Source organism: Tyto alba, unplaced genomic scaffold (assembly GCF_018691265.1).
Source record: "Tyto alba isolate M040663 unplaced genomic scaffold, T.alba_DEE_v4.0 Super-Scaffold_18, whole genome shotgun sequence".
Taxonomy (NCBI): Eukaryota; Metazoa; Chordata; class Aves; order Strigiformes; family Tytonidae; genus Tyto; species Tyto alba.
In genome coordinates, this window is record NW_024881280.1 from 32,770,478 (window position 1) to 32,791,951 (window position 21,474).

Sequence of the window (21,474 nt, forward strand, 5' to 3'; positions counted from 1 at the left end):
GTTCGTTGTAGCCCTGGTGAAACATATGGGATATTTACTCAACCTATATGGGAGTCTTAGGACATTGCTTTAAACTTTTCTTCTAGCTTGAAACTAAACAAAAGCACAAAAACTGATGGAAGCAAGATTGATGGAGTGTTGCTGAAGGAATCCAAGCTTGTTTATAAGCCAGCCCTGTGAATTAAGTTGGGCCTGAGACAGGCAGCTGCTCTGAGGAGTGAGGACAGGGCCCCTGTAGAACCCCTGTGCCTTGGTTATATCGCCAGTGAAGAGCAGTGCAGCTTTGGGGTCTCCTGCCACTCTTCAGTGTCAACGGAGCGTTACGTCTTACAAAAGGCAGTGACAGAAAAACCCAACACCCGCGTTATTGCTTGTGTAATTGCTTCACAGTGGTCCAGTGCCCCCAAGCAAAGGAATGAGGAGAAGGCGTGTCGCTGGAAGGGGAAGCTCTGAGGCTGGGCAGGTGGAGTGTGCCCCCCTGGAATCACCCGCTAAACTCAATTAGTACAAACGAAAAGGAAAAAAAAAAAAAATAATATGGAAAGAGCGACACTGAACGAAAGGAATCCATCTGCCTGGACAAAAATGACCGTCACGGTCTCGGAGCAAGGAGAAGGTGTGTCTTTTGCCTTCCAGTCAAGCACACGTACCAAACGGAGGACAGACACACAGACAGTGCATGCAGCATCCAGATACCTTCAGGAACAGCCAGTGCTCAGGCTCTGACTTCCAGGTTAAACTCTTCCAGGGGCTGATCTGGGAAGGCGATGGGAAGATCATCCTGGGTGCTTTCTGCCTTAGAGGCTGAAGTCCCAAGTCGAAGCTTATTAAAGCTCGTTAAAGCTTATTAAAACACACCTCTAAACTCCTCTAGCTTCCCTTTAAGACACAGTTTCTCTTAAAAGCTGCACTTGAAAGTTACACTGAAGTGGAATGTCACCTTTCTTTAAGCAGAACAATAATTAGACTCCCCATTACATATATATACACACACACACACATATATATATATATATATAGTTCAAGGCAGTGGAAAGTACCATACAGAGGTGTTCATTCATATCTGTAGTGAAACCAAGTCTGCGGTGCTCAAGGCTTGTTGGCCTTGACAAAAGAAATCATTTGATTTGGAAGGCAGGAGTCACCTCGGGAAAAATAACAGCTCCTAGCCCTGAATTCTAGCTGGAGGCCTCGGGGGAGAGCGCGGGTGCGGGCGGGTGGCACTGCACCCCCAGCCTCTGGAAATTCACCTCTCCCTTCGAACGTACAGCTTGCGACGGAGCAAAAAGGAGCTAAAAGAAATGGTTTGCTACAGGGCTCGATAAATGAGTTGTGAAATCAGTTTGTTAAAAGCCACCATTTTCTTTTTTTTAGGTTGGTTTTTTTTTTTTTTTGTGGTTTTTTTTTTGTTGTTTGTTTCTTTTGTTTTTTGGGTTTGTTTTTTGTTGTGTTTTTTTTTTTTTTTTTCCCTCCAGCAGCTCAAAAAAGGGGTCCTGACTTATTAGGGTGTATGACAACGAAATTCAAACCCTCCAGGCAGGTCAAGGACACGCATTGGGGAGCATCCAGCCCCGGGCCCGGCAGCACACGGGAGCGCTTACAGCGGCAGCGACAACGCCAGGGTGATAGAGCTGAAACCGAACCTGAACCACCGGCCCTCCTCGCTGATTAAGGGGCAATTTTCTGCATGCAGTAATTGGATTAAACATCAAAACCTGCTTAGAGAGAAGAAGAAAAAAGGGCCTGGGCGGGCTCTGACCAGTGCTAGCGGCGAGGCTTTCATTATTAATAATCGTTTAAGTGGCACCCTCGCGCTCCCGTCTGCAGGTGTGAATATTCAGGGCGGTCCCTGAGCCAACAGGGAAGGCAGACGAGAGCAGGACACGGCCAGGAGACTTGGAAGAGGTGGCTGGCAAGGACCAGAGTCCCCTCAGAGAGTGATGAAGGCTGTTTTGACTCATGGGGCTGAAGAAACAGGCAGAGCATCTGCGGGAGGAACTGCAACAGGGGAAAAAAAGAAAAAAAAAAATTATTGAATTTCAATTTATTGAAACAGGACCAGATTTTTTGCTCCGTGTATGAAGGAAGAACTGGCACTGGAAATGGGTAAGAGAACGGTGACGGGAATGATCAAGGGTGTGGAAGAACTGGAAGAAGCAGAAAAGACTGGGATCATTTACTTTAGGAAGGAGACAAAGCCAACTCTCCTCTGCTTTGATAAAACAAGGAAAGACAAAGCATGGTCTGGAGAGGGTAGTGCTGGTCTTTCTGCTTTCTCGGATTCAACACGCAGGGTTCAAAGAAGGAAAATCAAATCACCCCCCTACACAAAAGGCTTCTGGTTCAAAACCAGTTCTGGGGAATACCTTCGTCCCCCAACTCCCCGGAAGGCCGGGGAGCGCACGGCCGTGGACAGCTCCGAAGCCAGCGAGCCACCAGCATTCAGTAAGGCACGGGTCAGGCTTGCCTCCCGAATCCAGAAGACACCACCTGGCATTTGCTTGCGAGGAACAGAAAACCTCCTCCTTCAGCTCTGTGATGAATCTCTAACTCCTAAAGGCTGAACAGAGACCTTCACGACTGCCTTGCTAGCTACAGCAGCGTTTCCCGCGTCTTTTCCCGGAGCATCGGCGCTTTACCACCTACCATCCATCTGCCACCGAGGGCTCTGATGGAGCAGTTTCTTCTGTGTTTAATGCACCTCTTGCATCGAGGGGTCGGGCTGCCTTTCGAGGACCTAATGCCTCCTGCTGCTTCTCCCGTGACGCTGTGCCTCAACCTGTGCGGTTTCACCTCGCTCAGGCTTCACTAGGAGGAGGGGGGTTGGCTCAGGGGTACAATCAGCTAAAATCTGGCAGTTAGGTTAGGTAGCAGAGGTGACATTTAGGCTTTGAATTGCTCTGTTCCTGATACAGAGAGATATCTATCTTTTCTTTCCAGATCTACTGATAACTCTCTGGTAGACACACATTTGTATTTTAAATTGGATACACAATAGATAAGAAAAAAATCACCTACATGACACTCTATTCCTTCCTGTTTTTGTTTTTGTTTTTTTTTTTTTTTTTTAAGAAGATGCCACATTCAAGAATCTTTGGTCTGTTTCGCTTTACCATCGAGCAAGTGTGAAGTGAATCCACAATTCTTGAATATGCACGTGCAAGCCAAAAAGCCTCGCGCCTAAAACATGCCACACAGTTCCCCGACGGCTAATCTGCTTATAATACAGTATAACCAATTGATAGTTATATTTAAATATAATTCAAAATAATCAGATTGGTTTCTGAATGAATCGAGATGTCTGTACCAACAATATTATCTTTAGTATTTTAATAAACTGGTTTCTGAGAGTTACCAACCGCTGACAGATTAATGCAATAAACTTGCAACGGCTCGGAGCAGGTCAGGGATCTGAGAACTCCAAAGAACATCCCTGGCAGCCCCCAGGGGCTCTGGAAGAAGCTGATATAGCTCATTGGGCAAATGGGTTTTCAGCCCAATGGATAGCAAAGTCTCCAAAAGCAGTTCTTGCAGCTAGCTGGGTACATCACCAGTGACCTGAGAGAGAGCTGTAATGCCTGGCAAAGATATGTTTATCGGGGTATTTATACCAGCATTTCTTGAAAGGCAAAACTCTTTCTCCAGTTTACGAGGGTGAATCATTTAATTGCAGTTTGTAATCTCCAGCTATTCCAAAGGTTTTGTTTGTTCTGAGTATCTCTGCGGTTTTATTTTTTCTGGAGAAAAGAAGACAGTGTACTCTCTTGTCAACACACGTTAAAATAACTCCTGTACATGAACTCACTCTCCAAATCCCCTAAGTGCTAATGAGATGTGTATGCACACACATCAAAGTAAAACATTTCCTATTTAATACTGAAGAGGAGACGAGACGGGAGCAAACTCCTGAGGACCTACAGCAGCTAAAGAGAACATCCTATCTCTTCTGATGTGTAGAGGTTACCATCTGCCTACCTACTGATGGCCATTTTTTGGAAAAATTTCTTCTCTCTGAGGTCCTCAGCTATTCCAATGAGAAGGATTAAGGAGAAGCGGAAAGGCGTTCTAAACGCTCTCAAAATTATTCAGTAATCGTTAGGTGGTTTTATTAGTTAGGCCAGTAGCTTTCTTTTCAGTCCCAAATGTTTGAGTTTAGTATGTAGCTCAGTCAGCACAAATAAGCTAGTACGTGGTAGAAGCGATTGCTCTGGAGATTCTGTGCTAACAGGGGACGGACACAACATTTTTAATGCGTGTGCATAGAACTGAACGTATTTTTCACACAGCGATTTCTGGAGAGGGCATATATAAATACTATTTCATACAATCTAAATGGCTAGCTGGAATCAGAGAAAGGGCTGTTCACAGACAAGAGCAGTTTTCTACCTCGCTGTATTGTAGTCACGGAAAATTCCGTTGAAAGCATCTGGCTACAAAATCAACTACAATTTATAAATGGGGCTTGCTTTCACTGCAGAGGTCGGGTTCGAGGTATGCCTTTGGGGCTGGGCAGAATTCTTACTTGACTGCCCGAGCACTGGAGGGCAGGATTTTGCCTTCAACACTGAAGGGTCACTACTGTGGTCAACCAAATAGCGCCGGAGGAAGAGTTTGGAGAGACGCCCGGGAGCTCTGCTCGGCGAAGGGGCTGGGTGTCTGCCAGCACGGCCCGAGCCGGATGCACAAACAATTTACAAGCTCAAACGTATTCAAATCAAACGTATTCAAAACTGCTTTCGAGGGTTTCGGCACCCTTTGGCAGTGGCTGGGCCTGGATTCAAGTAGTGCGAACCCTCAGCTGTGGACGTTTATCTGCTTTGTGCATCATCCCTACGTTCTTGGCAAGAGACGTCTTCAGGCAGCAGCCCCAAACCGAAGCTGAGCTCCCACACGTCCCGGTCACGTTTGGATGCCAGAGATGTATGAGCTGGGGATTTTACAGGCACAGAGGTGAGGGTGTAGACCCCAGATCATGCGTAAGCGAGGATTTATGCACGAAGCACAGTGCTCAAGGTTTTAAGGGCTGATTTGGAAACGGTTTGACATCGTTGTGTGTTTTGAGGAATCTAAGTTTTGTTCAGTTGCATGGAAGTTGAGCGGGGCAGTTTGTTTTCGTTATTCCAGTTACTGACTTGATTAATATTTACACACACTTCCAGGTACCACAAACTTTTCAGAAAAAAAAAAAAAAACAAAAACAAGAGAATAAAAAAAGAAGCACATTTTGGATTTACATTTCAAGCTGACTTTTGTGATTTTTTTTTCTTTCTTTCTTAGAAAAATCTCACACCTGAATTGGACAGGTGAGGTCAAAGACATTATGGAAGAGGTAAATAATTTTAAGTGAGATAGACATCAAAGTCCCATGCCTTGGATAGTTTCCATTGCAAAGAAATAGAAAGATTCATCACTTACGTGAGATATTTAGATTACTTAAGTTAATGAGAATGGATTTGCTGAGATTTAAAGCAAAAAATTCCAAGATTACAAACAGGGGACATACAGAATAAATTGAATGCAAACCCAGCAGCAAAAGCATGTTTCTAATTTAGGTGGGGGGTTTTCTGTTGTCGTTGTGGCTTTGTTTTTTGTTTTTTGTTTTTTTTTTTTTTTTAAACCTGCCACAACACTGAAACATCAAGGTGATGATGCAGTTGTTCTGTTACAGTCCTCTGTGTATAATTTTTTTCCCCCCCGTCGCATACCCCTGTGGTGCCAAATGCATTTGTGAACCCATAAAAATCATTCAGATCAGAAAGGCTGGCCAGAAAGAAATCTGATGTGAGATTTTGTGCTTTCATAGAAAAAAAACCCGTCTATCTCCCTACTGATTTTCACTTGCGGTTATATTATTCCTCATTATTTTTACTTTCTCCCTGGCATTTTACTTTCATCACCTGGAAAAGCTCAGCAAACCCCAGAGAAGTGCGATGTAGCTACGTCACAGAAAAGTGTGTGCACAAGTACACATACCCCCAGCCACATAAAGCGGGTTTTGTTACTGCCCTTCTTCCCCCCCACTTCTTTCCTACTGGAGCATTTAATTTGAAATGGAGACGTGTGTGATGATTAGCTCCTTGCTGCACAGCCACGGGGTTTTTTTTTTTCCCCTCAGGGCCGGCAGCAATTTTTAGAGCAACGTTGTGGGAACGTGCATGGCTCTCGCACGGCTCATCGGAGGAGAGAAGGAGGTATGTCCTCCGCTGCCAGAAGGAACTGTTGCAAAGAAGGACCCAATTTGCCCCATTCTCTGACGAATTACCCATCTGGCTGCTGCTTCAAAGAAACCACGGGCTTTCCTTTGCTTCCCAGTTAGCTATGAATGCCTTATTGCTCAGCGTGCGTCCCCTCTGCTCACCTTGCTGCTTTCAGCCCCCCTCCGCCTGCTCCCCACACCAATTCTGCTGCCCCCCCCCCCCCCCCCCCCCCCCGACAGTCAGGTTTTAATCGGCATCAGTTCTGCTCCTCCTCATGCCCCCCCCCTTGCTCTCCGCCTGAACACCGATCTCGCTCCTCCGATTTCCACTCTCTTTTTCACTTTTAGCAGAATTTTGGCATTTTTAGCCAGCCCCAGCAAACCCAGCGTAGTCAGAAGCGTTATTAGGAACACAGTGACAGAGTCCTGGCAGCGGAAGAGCCTCCTCGGAACACTGGTAGAGTCTCTGTTACTTGCTTCATTTTAAACCTTTCTGAGGAAAAGCTGTTTAATATGCAATAATACCGATATTGTAGCAGGGAGAGGGAACCAAGAAGATTCAGAGATTTCTCCTCCACAGAGCCTCTCTCCCTGTCCCCTGTGCTCATCGTGACTCCTTTTCTTAGGCTTTATAAATTGTTGGACACCTCTCTTCTCCAGCTTTAGCCAGTCCTCTTTCACATCTGCCGCTTCTCCCTCATGCTGTGCCTATAACGAGTTCCTCCCTGCTGTAACTCCCTATTCTACCCAAGTTTGCGTCTTTCATGGTTTCCTGGTTTTGTTAAAGAATTATTACTTACTCCTTCAGTCTCTCAGCTACTACGTAATCTACCTGCACAACAGATTTAATGTTATTTTGGAGCTTATTTGGAAAACAACACTGAATACACCATACGGATACCCAGAATACAAGTTCTTCCTGCAACATAGCCAGGATGGGAAAAGTAGCTGTTTCTTCTGTTAATTTTTGCTTTGCATGTTGACTACTCTGGCTAAAGGGATAGCTCTCAGAAACGCCACAAAATATGAGGAGTTACCTTTTCTCTCCAGAGTCTGTTAGGTAAAACACCAGTAAGTAATGGTCTCATCACAGTAAAGTGAGAATGGCTTTTAGATTAAAAAGGCAATGGTCAAATGTACTTTCAAAAACCTGATAAATCAGGCATACAATTAGGTAAATATATGACAAGTTGTCATCGTCATTGAGTTTAGACTGTATAGAAATCTGTGCTTGACTGTCTTCGATGCTATCAGTATCCATCAGATGAACAAACCATTACTATAAAAACATCCTAGGAAGGAATCTTGTTTCCAGGGTGGTATTATTAAAATACTTCCAATTTTGCTTTGCTGACACTGAGACAGGCTGCATCCCGCTGTTCAAGCCTTATGATCCATTACCAAATGTCTCTTTATAAAAAAAACAACAAACTAAACCACAAAACCCCACAAAAAAACAACAACAACAAAACACCCACTGCTTTTGATAGACAAGATACAAGGTTTTGTTCAGTGCTCACAAATTTGTTCAGAAAATTATGACCTGATTTTAACAGTTCTCCTGAAATAGAGGTGCTAAAAATATATATATATATTCTTCCCAGCTCTCCTCCTACTGTATTCTACCTCTCCTGATTCAGGTGGGCTAGAGAACACCGTAAATGGAAATCTGGTGAAAAACGAGCACAAGAGGAGGCCCACCCCCACTCCTGCTGAAGTCAGTAGAAACATTTCCATTGCTTTCTGCAATCCCTGCATCCAGATACCAAAACCCAGCTCCAGATTTCAAATAGAATAGCCCCATTTTCCTTTGGGCTGAATGGCAACCACTGTATTCAAACGTGTTTCTACTTTTCCTGCTCTCCGGTTTGCATTCTGGTGCGTGCCCCCATCTTCTCACACTTGCTCTGACTTTGGTTGTAAACAATAAGAATCTGATTTTAAAAATCACCTCAAAAAACCCGCAACAAAACCATCTTTCAGTATGCCTTGATGAAAGATGGTGGCAACAGAAACATTGCAGGATTATCCTTAAACAGTGGATGAGTGGATGCTGGATGTTAGTTTGACCACAGATATGCACTTATATATATATATATATATGTATGTATGTACATACATACACATACAGAATCTCTATATACACATTATAAATATAATAATAAAATACTGTAAAAATATTAATTTTGCTCAAATACCTGATTAAAGTGGACTAATCTTATGCTGCATTTATGCGACCTATCCAGTTGACATGATGGCCTTGTTAGAAGCCCTAAAAATCTACGATGCTTGCAATTGTTAAAAACCAAAGAGTCTTTATGTCTGACAGTCACCTCGTGCTGCGCCAAGGAGCTAGGTTGGAGGTGGGCCCTCGTATCTCAGCATCAGGTTGAAGGACCGAGCGAAGTTGTTGGCCAGCGTGCAGCTGTGGGTCTCCTCTGCCAGGGGCAGGAGGAAGGCCAGGAGCAGGAGCAGCAGGAGGAACAGTTGCAGTGGCAGTGCTGCCCAGCACACCCGATTCAGGAATGAGCACGCGCCTCCAGGGCGCTCCTGAAAGACACAAACCGAAGAGCAACTCAGGAAAAACAGAGGCCTGGGGAGGTGCGTTTCAAATACACCAAATTGCCAGGTAAGGGCAGGGGTTGGGGTGGAACAACCCATGTTGTGCCTGCCCTAGGATCCAGCCTGTGTGCTTGGTACCCTGCGGCTGGCGTGCACCGAAGCCGGTGCTTAAACGGTGTCTTTTAGGAGAACATTTCACCTCGTTCAAGAATTCACTGCTGCGAACTGTTGTCTTCTGGAAGGAGGGCACTGCTGACTTTCTAGCAGAAGAAAACAACGGCCTCCGAGTCCATTTCCCAATTAGGAAGTGGTGCTCGTGCCCAAGCTGCTGACCGGTCTCCCCACCGTCAGCGTAGGGCACCGGAGGTCTCCGTTAGTAACTCTCCTGTCAGCAACACGAGAGTGCCGATGCCTGGGAGAGAGGAGCCAGCCTTCTGCCCCCCGTCAGCACAAAGGAGCTTCGCTGGCAGCTCATCCAGCTCACAGCCACCCCTCCACCCCCCCCCAACCCTGCAGAGTGCTCTTTGGATCCCGAATTTGGGGTCCGCGAGGCTGGAGGTCAGAGAAGAGCAGCCTGGCTCGTTACTTCTTATACCTTACCAGGCTCGTCCTAAACTTTTATGTGATGCAAGAGGAGAGAAGACACAACCCTGAGAGTGAGGAAGACATGAAAGTCACATTTATTGCCGAGCAGCCACAGAAGGGACACATAAAGAAGTCCCTTTACACTTTTCTTTATGCTGGCGCAAATCTAGAGTAGCTCAGGTAACCTCAGGAATTTAATCTGGATTAGCATGACCAGGAGAGAACATATTTGGGGCTACGGAATTCAGAAAACATTAATTAAGAAGTGAGAGTTCCACTGGCAAGATTCCTGGATATCTCCTGCCAATGGGAAGAACTGTGTGTGTTTCACACAAGAAAAGGCCAAGTCAACTATCTGTAAAGGAGTCCTGAAAACGAGGGCTCAATAATCCACTGATTTCTTCAAACATGGATTTATACTCAGAACACAGAAATAGCCCTTAATGCAGCTGCAAAATTAGGTACCAGCCTGCATCACAAATACGAATGCAGAACATCCACTGAAGTGGGACCCACGTTTTCCACAAGAAGAAATGAATTTGCTGTGTTCAAGCCGTAGGTGATACCAGGGCTGCAGCAAAATTAGGGTTCTGGCTTCTCACTGGCTGCTTGACTTACAAGCAATGCCTTTGTCCCACTGCAGCATCACCATTTATAGTCCATGGGAAACATCAGCAGAGAAGACAAGAAGCAGGGTGATGTTAGAGGAAAGTAATTGCACCCTTTGCTATTTTTTTAAGGATCTCTTCCACTGCTTTCTAAATTTCTCAGTCTCTTGCAGCTCTGTATAAATGCTTGCAGAATTAATTATGAAGGCAAGTATGTTGCAGATCATCAGACAGTTGTGCTGTGAGATCCTTCTTCTGTTGTAGTTGGTTTGCTTCCCTTATATCAAATGGCCGGTGCCATTTAATTACTGTGTCAGCAGATGTAGAGGCAGCAGAGCAACAGCTGCTTGCTCTGTCGTTTCTGGCCTGCAGTATCTGAGTTGTAACTTGCTTGCTGAGGCCAGTGAAAGCTCAGGCCCCTGGACACTGGGGCTGTCAGTAGTTAGTGGGCAACGCGTACACGCCGAGGTCTAAGTGGGACACTGACTTTAAGCACCACCAGGCAAATTCCCTTGGAACATCTAGCATTTACCCACAAAATCGCAGGGTCACCAACCTGGCTGCTCTGCATCTGCTCCTACTGCAGGCTGTTCTCAAACAGTAGCCCAAGTAGCTCTACTAACGGGACTTTCCTTTCTCTAGTCCTGGAGTCCAGACCTGAAATCCTTCATCATCCCTGGATCTCACCAGCCCACGGGCTGAACAAAACCTGCAGGGCTTTTGTGTTTATAGTCAATGCTAAAACCGTTATGCAGTTTTCATCGGCTGTTTCTCATTCTGAATTTTCTATTGCATCTATAATATGCAGCAACATGACAAATACATTTATTACTGTGTCCCATCTATAAGGAAAGAGGCCCTTTCTAGGTTCCAGAAGCCATGGACAAGTTTGTTTGTATTAACAGCTGTTAATATCTGTATTAACACATACAAACACATACACACACAAGGCAGGTGTTGGTGGAAGATGAGCGCTACCTCTGCCTTGGGACAATTCAAACCCTGCTCTTTCTTCTGCCACTAAGACATAATTAGACTTAATGTTGTCAAAGGGTAGGATCCTGTGACTGACTGTTCGGTAGTTCATTACGGATGGAAGTCTCAAAAACGTTCTCCCAAACTCAACCCGGGAATCAGAAACCCACCTCTCACTGACACGGTTGGGAGGAAGACTGCCAGTCTTCCTAGCAGCGCCTAAAACTTTAGCATTGGTTTTGAAAGCTACTTCAGTCTGGAACTATTCTTTCACTGCCAGACCAGCCTGCAACACCTGTCTTCCCAGTTATCTCCTTCTGCCTATGAACCGGTGGGAAATGGTGATCTTTTCCAGTCGTGCCTCACCTCTGGTCCTGCCAGAGCCCAGGGAACAGGCGTCTTACGGCCCTTGGCTTCCTGTGATGAGCACACTGCCAATTAGCCACTCACGTTGTTCCTACCCCAATTCTCTCACTGATCCAGCATTTGATTCAGAGCAGGTCCCCGACTCTGCCCTCATCTCTAAAGCAAAGACAATATGAATGTAACTTGAAGAAACGGGATGAGCTTAAAATGTTATCTATTAAAAGCGCCTTGTTTTTAGAGCTACTAGAAGGAGCTGTAAAATAGTATTGTTTTTCAAAGCCCGTCCTCCAGAAAGAATTAATGTGAAATGGCTTTATTAGCAAGCTATCATTTGCTCTCCTTGGAGCTTTCTGCAGGGTAGGATATTCAGGCTAATCATAGCAGATCCTAGCATTAGAAAAATCTGCAGAGGGACGTTTGCCTGGGGGGCAGAACTTCAGAGAAGGAGAAATATTTTTTCGTTATCTGCTGCTTCCCTCCCACCTGCTTGCTGGGTTTATAGGCATTTGTGTTTGATGAACTTTTGCCTTTGCTGCCCGGCTTCTCTGTTTTCTTTGATCACACAGCAAGGTCAGAATTGTGGATTTCTGACTCCATTTGTTGCCATGGGAATGACTCTGCTGTCACAAACATGGCATGATGATGTCTCTGCAGGGCTGAAGGGGGGGCACGCAGGAGCTGTAAGGGTTTGGTGCTTTCAGCAAATTTGCAATGATAAGCTCTTAATATATGAGGGCCCCAACCTGCACACACTGAAATCCACGGGAGATTTACCATTAACTTCAGTGTCTGCAGCAGGATTACGCACAGAGACAACTGAATAAAGTCAGGATTGGGAACTACTTATTCATGGAGTTCAGCTGATACCCTTACAAATGGATTCATTACTTATATGCCCAGGTTCTTACATGCCCACATGAAAGCTACATTAGTTCTGTGGCTTTGTGCTCACTGGAACAATTGGTGATATGGTTTTGGTTTTGTTTTGTTTTGTTTTTTTTTTTTGGGGGGGACATGGTGTGGTAGAACTACTAGATGTGTTAAAGGATAGAAAATTTTGAAGGAGACGCAGTAACTTTTAATAGGAGAGATGGTACAGTTGGAAAAACCAGGGAAGGTTTTTGGGCACTGAGTGTGAAAAAAGCAGCACTTCGATTTTACTAAGACTAAGTCAAGGTATTTTTTTAGGTCTGTGCTGTGAGAGAGAGCTGCTTTCAGGCTGTGGTGATCTGAGACTAGGGCACCAACAGGGAATTCAGGAGGCCAAGGTTCAAACCTCTGCTCTGCTGGGCTCAGAGTGATCAGGGCTGTACGAGTCTACTTGGAGTCAGGACCACACTCCCAACTCTTCAGCGCATCGTTCTGGGTTAGAAAAGGACAATCTGACACAGTTCCACCTTTGCAAAGGACCGCTTGAACATTTAATTTCCATATGAGAGCAAAGGTGGGAACCACAACCCTTGCTACACACTGGAATATCCCTTCCGCAATCGCTCCAGCTCCTGGCATCAGTACAGCTACTACCCAGCACCCACTGACTGCAGTGCGTGTGTCAGATCTAGGCTCTACAAAACATTCTGAAATCAAATCTTCCTCTGAGGAAAACTGGCAAAGCTCCAGTGAAGTCAACAGAACTTTAATTTCCACCATCTTAGAATAACAGCTGGAATACCTGGGTATCGAGCCAAAGTGTCAGAGACGTTTTTGAAACACACATGGAAAAGGAATAGGTTGACATTTAAAAAGAAAATATACTTTTAAAGTTCACCATCAAGGGTAAATGTCCTCCCCCTTCCCCCTCAAAATACCAGGACAAGCAAGGACTGTCAAGGGGTAGACGGCTGTGTTTTGTGTAATGCTAAATGCATGCTTGTTACCAAATGAACTGCACTGGCTGTGAACATTCACATTTGTGCTCGATTCATGTTGGGGCGTTTGAGTGACAAGCATCGGTTTAGATCTAGGGAGTCCTCGGCACTTAAATCTGTTTGCAGTTAATAACTCCTTACCAAATGCACCGTGAAAAATCACTTGGATGGGAAACAGCAGAAAAGCACTTTAGAACTGGCTACATAATATTCCTGTGTAAGCTGCTGAAGTATTTTACTAAAAATCAGTGCACTCCCTGGTTTGCTATTGACCACATTCCAGAACATATGAAAGCACACAGTTAATCTAGCTATTTGAGGGAGCAGAGGAATATAGCGTCTTATACCATGCTCATTAGTGTGTTTTTGCTGCTGGTTGTGTGTCACCAGCATGCCTGACAAAAATCATACCTGCACCACTGAATCAGTGGTCCGGCAGAGAAAGAAGGTTTAGACTGGATTCATTCCTCTTGCCTTAGAGCATTTCACTGAGTGACTATCCTGGGAAATGCCCTGCTGACTGAAAACTCTTGCTCTCCCCATGGATAAAGGGCTCAGTGCCGTAGTGTCTGCCTGACACTATACAAAGACACCAACAGCCATGCCACTTCGTGTCAGTGCTGAACCCAGCCCAAGCCTCCTATGTTCTGCAGCACTCGGCGCAGATGCGTAGATACTAAGGCAAGCATAAATAATTCCTCCTTAATATTCCCAGCCTCCAACTCCTTTCAGCTCAGGTAGTTTCCTGAGCCTGATGTAGCTTGTCCACCTAGTCAACACTCAATTAATCTTTCTCCCGGATACTTGTCCAGTTTCCCCTTGAACCTATACAAACTGTACAAAGTCCTCAATATCCTTTCGCAAGCTGTTCCACAGGCCAAGCACCTGGCATGAAGAACAAATCCCGTTGTGTTAGCTCTGAACCTGGCTCCTAGTTCTTTCCCGTGGAAGGGATGGAGAGCCAACCTGCATCTACACTCTCTGCACTGTGCACGACTCTGTAAACCCCTGAGTTAAAAGCTTAGACAGGATGAATCCAGGCCTACCTCCACAGTGGGAAAATCACAACATAAATGGGCTTAACCTGTAGCAATAGGGACAGAGGAAGTACATCTTAATAGGAAGAGCAGATAGGCCTTGTAAAGGATCACCTACGTAGGTATGAATTCTACCACTTCGTTATTCCTCTGGGAATAAAAAGAGCTGCCAGGAAGGCTCCAACAACAGCTTATGTGACACCCCTTTCATTCTGAATAGGAGCATGCCACCATCAGGCATCATCATTTTTTTTTGGCAAAGCAGTTGCCTTATCAGTCATATTTTGCCTCTGAGAGGCCCTGGGTTTCTGCTGCTTGAGATCCTCCTGGGGACTAACTCAGTTGCCACTCACAGAGGCAGGTTATTGCCAGCAAGAGATCAGTTCCAGGGGGAACACAGGCTGCTCTCTAAAACCAAAGCAAATTGGGCTTTTACCTCACTGTGAGATAGTCTGGAGATGGGCTCCTCATCAGTTCCCAACTCAGAGCCGTGAGCATCTCTCTCTCAGATAAGCAACATATTGCAAATCACAGCTGGTCTTGAGAAAAGAGGGGAATAATGTGGGGGAGTTGGATACTAATGTCACCATAGAACTGAGCATCCCGCACGCTCTTGGGCAAAGCTGTGGCTCATCCCCATACGCCGCAGCAGGAACGAAGAGCTGATTACTGTCAGAGTTTATGTGGCCCCTGCAAGAGGACAGTGAGCCACTGGGCTCAGAACTGCACTCTCCGAAACGCAAACACCGCCCAGGTGAGGCGACCGGTGGTGAGGCATGAGTAAGGATGGCTGGGACCCCTTTGAGTCCTGTGCTTATCATTCTCCATCTCATAAAGAGCTGCCAGGATGAATGTGCGGCAGGGAGGTTAACTGAGGTCACACAAGCAATTTCAGCTCTGACATTTTCTATCTTCAGATTGCTTGACTTTGCAACCTTAACATTCTTTTCAATTCTGAAGAGCGCAAGCGTATGTACGTAAATAAGTAAGCATACAGGCAAATTACAGGCTTTGGTTTCTCCCGTAGGGGGGATTCTGGAGTAGCTCAACATGGCTGGATGATAAGCTAGAATCTTTGATGAAGGCTTCATTGAAAAGAAACAGAAAACAAGGAAAAGCCAGCAGGCTGTATCTGAGATTTCAGCAGTCACATACGGCAGATACCTCAGAATTCCTGCTGCACACTTGCTTAGAACTAAGTGCTGTGCCGTATGCAACTGGGACACAAGCGGATTTATAAAGGTTAGCTTCTGAGTGCACATATAACATGACATGTTTTTAGGAGATGCGTGCCACAGGACAAAGGCTACAGCGTGAGCTGTTGAAGTAGTGCTGTTTTCTAGAATCCTCCAGGCCTAAGCAAGCAGAAAAAAAATCCCTGGTTCGGTCACATCTTCAGCACGTAAGCAGTGGAAACTACTTTCTTTTTATTTGGAAAGTGTCTGATGTGTCATGAAAGTTAGGGAAGCCCTGCGGAAGATTAGAAAAGTGGTAGGTAGGATGGGTAGCAAAAATATCTTCGTTCCATGTTATAAGAAAATGGAAGGTCAGAGTTCCAGTGAGGTAATTTTGAAGCCCATTTTCAGTAGGCAGTGAGTTGCACTTAGTTTCTTAAGTACCACAAGTGAAGTATTTGCAAAAGGTTCCGAAGGGGGTAAGAGGTTTTCAAACCAGTTGTGTTAGTTTCAGCGGGGATAGCGTTCTCTTTCTTCAAGAGTAGCTTATATGGGGCTACGTTTTGGATTTGTGATGAAAAAAAAGCGTTGATAACACACCCGGGTTTTAGTTCTTGCTGAGCAGTGCTGAACTCAAGGGCTTTTCTGCTCCTCACCCAGTGGGCTGGGGGGGCACAAGAGGTTGGGGGGGGGCACAGCTGGGACAGCTGACCCTGAAGGGATATTCCATACCCTATGGTGTCATGCTCAGCAATGAAAATGGGGGCAAGGAGGAGTTTTACCAGGTATGTCTTTACTTGGGAGCTGGTTGGGCGTCAGCTTGCTGGTGGTGAGCCGCCGGGGGGGTTTTTGTATCACTTGCTTTCCTTGGTTTCATTTTTCTGCTTCCTCCTTTTACTTATTAAACTGCCTTTATCTCAGCCCACGAGTTTTCTCACTTTTACCCTTCTGCTTCTCCCCTGCCTCCCACTGCATGGGAAACGAGCAGCTGTGAGTGCCTGAGCTGCTCATTGGATTCAATTAAAAACACAGGGGTACCCCACCAGTTTTAATACACTCATAAGCAATACAATTTATCCCAACAAATATATTTTCTACTTAAGAACAATCCTGTACTACTTTTAGAAGAGTTGTTGGCAGCTAGTAGCTGTACAACTTTTCAGCCAGTGTATTTGAAATTTAGTAGGAGACATCAGTGTCCTACATTTACATTTACTCTGTAGAGTAAGCGAGGGCAGAGGAGCAAACAACTTCTTCCAGTTTCTAACTTCCACTCAGTCTTGCAATTTGAAATAAACTAATTAAACTGGGCATAGGAAGAATAAAATCTGAAATAAAGTCATGCTCTGGAATCTGTAGAAGAATCTACTGATATCAAGAGCTGGTTTATCCTGTCAACAATGTACGTTTCCAGCTGCTTTACCAGTGACTTCCCTCAAGTCAAGATTAAACTTTTCTTAAACTTCAGCAGTCACCATACACAATTTGGATATGATTTGCCCTTTATTTAAATAATTCTAAAATCTGATGCATTACTTTAAAAAAACCCTAATACATACACAGTTTGAGGTATTGATTATGAGACTTCTGTGCTTTTTACAGTAGTGTTAAAAACATTTTTCAAGTATATACTGGAAATTGGTTTCATTCTGCTGTCGGTCAACAAGTATCTCTCTCTTGTTACCTTTCAGTTAGGAGGTGAAATTATCCGCTGAGAAAACCATTCTAAGGTAACTCCCTGGTGAAAATCTGCAAATACTTCACGACGTGGTGGGCTACTAAAGGACTCATCTTTTCAACAAAACAAGCAGGGCCCACCAACCACGTGCCTAGCTAATACCACCTTAACAGAAAGTGAGAACCAGCCGTCCTGCGAAGTAAGATGCCTTCTCCGTCTTGCACCAGCACTGCTGGAGAGGAAGAGCGCTGGCAAGGTACAGAAGTGGCAGAACCAGATAAAAGACAAAGAGTCCCTGCTTTCTTGCATTTGGGAAGGCTGTAATGTAGACTGGTAAACACGAAACCTACAGAAGGAAGGGCAGACAGGCAGGCGTCTCACAGGGGCAGTAACGCAGAGGGAAGCTTGTGGGCTTGCTGGAGAAGGAAAGGGGAGGATGCTGTCTGGCGCAGCGTACTTAACAGTGGCTCAGAGCTAGGGAGAGGCAGCCAGGATTGTTCAGCTTTTAATTTTTGAAGCCTAAGTTTCCTTTCTGAGCAAGCATCCCTGCTAAGGGAAAACATGCCTAACTGCTGATTTTGAATGGTAAGACGCCCTTCTTCCTGTGCTTGGGCCAGGGTGTAATTCCGAAAGCAGGCACAGGATTACGGGCACAGTGATGAAAAAATAGGGAGAGATATTCTCTCTATCTATAAAAGAGATACCGAAAACTGAGGGAAAGATACTTTTTAATGAGTCTTTGCCATTTTACTAAGAATGTAATTGTACAGAAGATTTCAGGTGGCTAACACACAGCAGGACTTCAGGAAAACAAACAGGCCGTGTACTCTCAGTGGGGAGGCACGGCACGATGCTGTGCGTTTCTGTAACGTGACTTTCTGTCATGAAGAATTCCTGTCATATCCCCACTTGGGCAGAGCAGAGCACATTGCTCTTTTCTTCCTGGCAAGCTATGTATGGCAGCTCTTGCTTTGCACAGTTTCCTGAATGACTGCATTAATTTGACTGACTACAGATCAATGGTGTCTCTAAATGAGATTAAATTACACGTTCCTTCTGTCTGTGTGTTATAGGAGATTACTCTTAGCAGAATCTCAAAGGAAGCAATTAGCTGGCCACTGATGTAATGAATCCTAATTATTTTGTTTGTACAAACAATAAAGCCAGGATCATTTGTTTAGCAAGGAAGTGTAATAACCCCGAGCACTCGAGAAAATAAATCAAACAGTGCTACCTAGGACTGTAAATAATGAGCCTTTGGCTTCCTATTTACGCTAAGAATGCTCATGGAATATTTTCAAGTAGCTAGGAGCCAACCTTTGAAAGTAACATTTATCATAGTTATTGAGCATTTGCTCGATTATGTCCTTGGGTGTGCTAGGTGCCCTGCAGAAATATCCAGCTACATTGCCCTGTCGCTGGCACCTGCTAAAAATTCACTGCAGCTAGTGGAATTTCCTGCAACTGTTTTTTGTTAATCAACAAGAAGTCGCTCACCTCGCAATCATTAGCCCATACTGTTCCTAAGGGCACCAGTGGCTAGGGGGCATGTCCTCAGCAAAGGATGAATGCTCAGGAAAAAAAGCACATTAATGTACATGGAGCAGGCTCTATTCTGCCCAACATTTGGCCACGGAGGCTAGAAATGGAATAAAACCAGAAGGCAATGGAATGAGACTGGCTGCAGCTGGGTCTTCCCCTTCTCCAGGCTGATCTGCTGGTGCTGCTGCTGCAGAACATTCACAGCGCCAACAGGAGAGACAAGCAGAGTCACTGGGGACCTCGCGTTGCAGAAAACAGACATCAGTCCAAAAAGAGCTGAAATTCTGCCACCTCTGCCGATTTTGTGTAACCCCGAAGCATGAGGGAGCTGGCAGGTTAGATAACCTGATCCCACCGCATGCAGGTGCAGCGATGCAGCCCCCCAACCACCCGTCCCTCCTGCAGATATTAACTCCTGAGATCTGCCATTCTCTCAGGCTAGTTGGTTCCCTTCCCCACGGTTTTGAAAGGATGTCCAAAACAGACAAAAAATATTTCGCCTAATAAACCGCAAAGCCACAAACTCTGCAGTTGCTTTGCTTTTCTTCTTCTCTCGGCCTGAACAGCCAGGCACCCGAAAGGGATCAACTTTATTTTCTGGTTCCCTTAAGTGGTGCTCGACAATCTTAACGGCAGCACAGGCTCGCATCCCGATAAAAGCCTTAGCCTGAATGAAAGACAGACACCTCCGCTTACAGCACTTGGATTCTCATTGTACTGACGTTGTTTAAATACAGAATGAATGCTCGGAAGTCAGCAAAATCACGCTGATGTGAGCAAGGTATAAGTTGCTGCAACGTTTGTTCTGGCTGGAGGGAAAGTGCCAATCACGTGGTGCAATGGGAGCCGTTTCCTTCATGCTTGTGAGGTATTTCAGTTATTCTTTCCTTCACACATACGAGCTGTTTCTCTTTGTTTGTGTGGCGTTACTATTAAAAACTCCCAGAATGCTTTTTTTTTTTTTTTGTGCTCTTGCTGCAGGCCTAACTGACAAATGTTTGCTTCCTGCCGTTATGTTATTCCAGTATCCTTGAAAATTAACTGAAGACTTTAGTCTCCTTTGGAGAAGTTAAGGAGGAATAAATACCACCTACCTGGAGGCAGGTGGGGCAGATGAATTAAAATATTATATCTAATTGTGCAGTGCAGATGTGCTTATGCCTAAACCTTTTGTTTTGTTTTATTTTGTTTTCCCCTACGAACAACTTGACCAAAAGCAGAGAATTCCTCGGTTAGTCTTTTGGAATACTGCCTTAGGCCTCTTCTAGGGAAAAGCAGCATTACTAAATGTTTGGCTGCCTCTACATCAAGTATTAAAATGTCATATTGTTTTTCCAGGCTGAAAAATTTTGGTGACCTTACTGGATGACCAACAGTACCTAACAATTAATGCTGATCCAGGCAGGCAAGAATAGAAACTCTTTGGGGGTTTTCAGGAAGGCTGAACTGCAGCCAAAATTATTCAGGGGATATGTGAAAACTACCTTAAATTGGTCAGTATTTTACTGGGGAAAAACACTGGAGATGCTACTCCACATCTGAGTACAAGAGAAATATCTCTTGGGAATGAAGAAATTGATTTCTGGCCACACTAGGAGTGCACTGTACTGTACCCTTTAAAAATTGGTCTCTTCCAAAGAGATGTTGTAACTGGAGAAATCAAGGGTTTGATTTAGCTTAAGATGATTATGTGATTATGTTCCTGCAACACGTTATTCATCCAGCCTACTTTGTGTTGGGCAAATAAAGCCTTATTCTATTCCTTCTGAAAACAAATGGAAAGTGAGATCACAGTACAGAGTAGAAGCTAACAGTGTCTATAAACAAAGCAAATTGTGACAGAAAGAAAAGACTCAGTTCAACACTGCTCAGGTCAACAGAAAAACTTTCTGACTTTGTGAAAACGGGATCAGAAATGCTGTTTGGGTTTAATAAGAAACTGGCAGCATTTTATTTTCTTTAAGCTTCTCCTTATCGTCTCCTGTACTGCTTCTGTTTCTTATGTCATCACTTCAAAAAGAAAATCCTTCACAGGAGGGATTCTGCCGCTTAGAATAAGGATTAGCCTAATAACATTAGACAAATCTTCTGACTTTCTCTCTTGCTCTGCATTAGGAAGAAGGTGGACTGAACGATTCAAAGCAATTTTTTCAGAAGTGTCTGAAGAATTAGAAGTCCGATTTTCAAAATTATTTTAGGCACTTGGCCCCTAAATCCTTTAGAGAGAGATTTGGGCTCTTCCTTAGTCTCTTTGGAAAAACAAATTAAGTTCACACAGCATGTAGATGTTAAAAAACTGGGTTCCCCTACTCTCCCAGGACATGGATATTTAGCTTTTAGGGATAAAGTAAGCATAGCTCAAGAGTAAAAACTCTGTAATATTTTTCCTTTTAAAATATGGAGAAAATAAACAACTTATTTAGCAGAGGTCCTTAATAAGCAAATTAATCTCAAGAATCTTTAGAAAAGTTTAATTTAAAATAATTATCCTCAAAATGTCTGATCAAACATTTTTTAGCTTAATGACGGGAAACTGTCATACCTTTCTGAATCTCTCTGGTTCCTCCAAAGATCCAGGACTCTGTTTAAAAGAATAAAGAAAAAAAAAAAAAAAAGCAGCATGAATTTAAGATCCCAGTGGAGAGTGGAGCCTATAAATGAGTATTCACCTTACAGGGGACGTTTCTTTCAAATTCCTGGTTACCTGGATAGGGTGAATCAGCGGGAGATTTTTGTTTAATGAGCTTTTTAACACACATTAGCCAGAAAGCTGAAGTGTTCTCAGGTTCTTGACCATTTGAATCTGATGAGCAGTTCTCCCAGCATTAGCTTTGACTTTACTGACACCTATTGACTATATTTCTGCTTACACAAGGTTTTGG

General features: G+C 44.4%; 1 protein-coding gene across 4 annotated transcripts in view; it reads right to left on the bottom strand.

Moving 5' to 3' along the window:
- Positions 1 to 1,434: 1,434 nt before the first annotated feature.
- The window catches only part of SYNE3 (spectrin repeat containing nuclear envelope family member 3), a 68,369-nt gene continuing 48,329 nt past the window's right edge, over positions 1,435 to 21,474 (bottom strand). For 3 of the 4 annotated variants that reach the window (XM_042790717.1, XM_042790715.1, XM_042790716.1), the window contains exons 17-19: positions 21,135 to 21,173; positions 8,530 to 8,746; positions 1,435 to 1,998 (exon numbers count right to left, since the gene is read on the bottom strand). In XM_042790717.1, coding sequence (XP_042646651.1) covers positions 8,549 to 8,746; positions 21,135 to 21,173 — 237 coding nt within the window. In that variant the 3' untranslated portion in view covers positions 1,435 to 1,998; positions 8,530 to 8,548. Of the gene's footprint in view, positions 1,999 to 8,394; positions 8,747 to 21,134; positions 21,174 to 21,474 lie in introns of all 4 variants that reach the window. The other variant, XR_006165138.1, reaches the window with a different exon arrangement.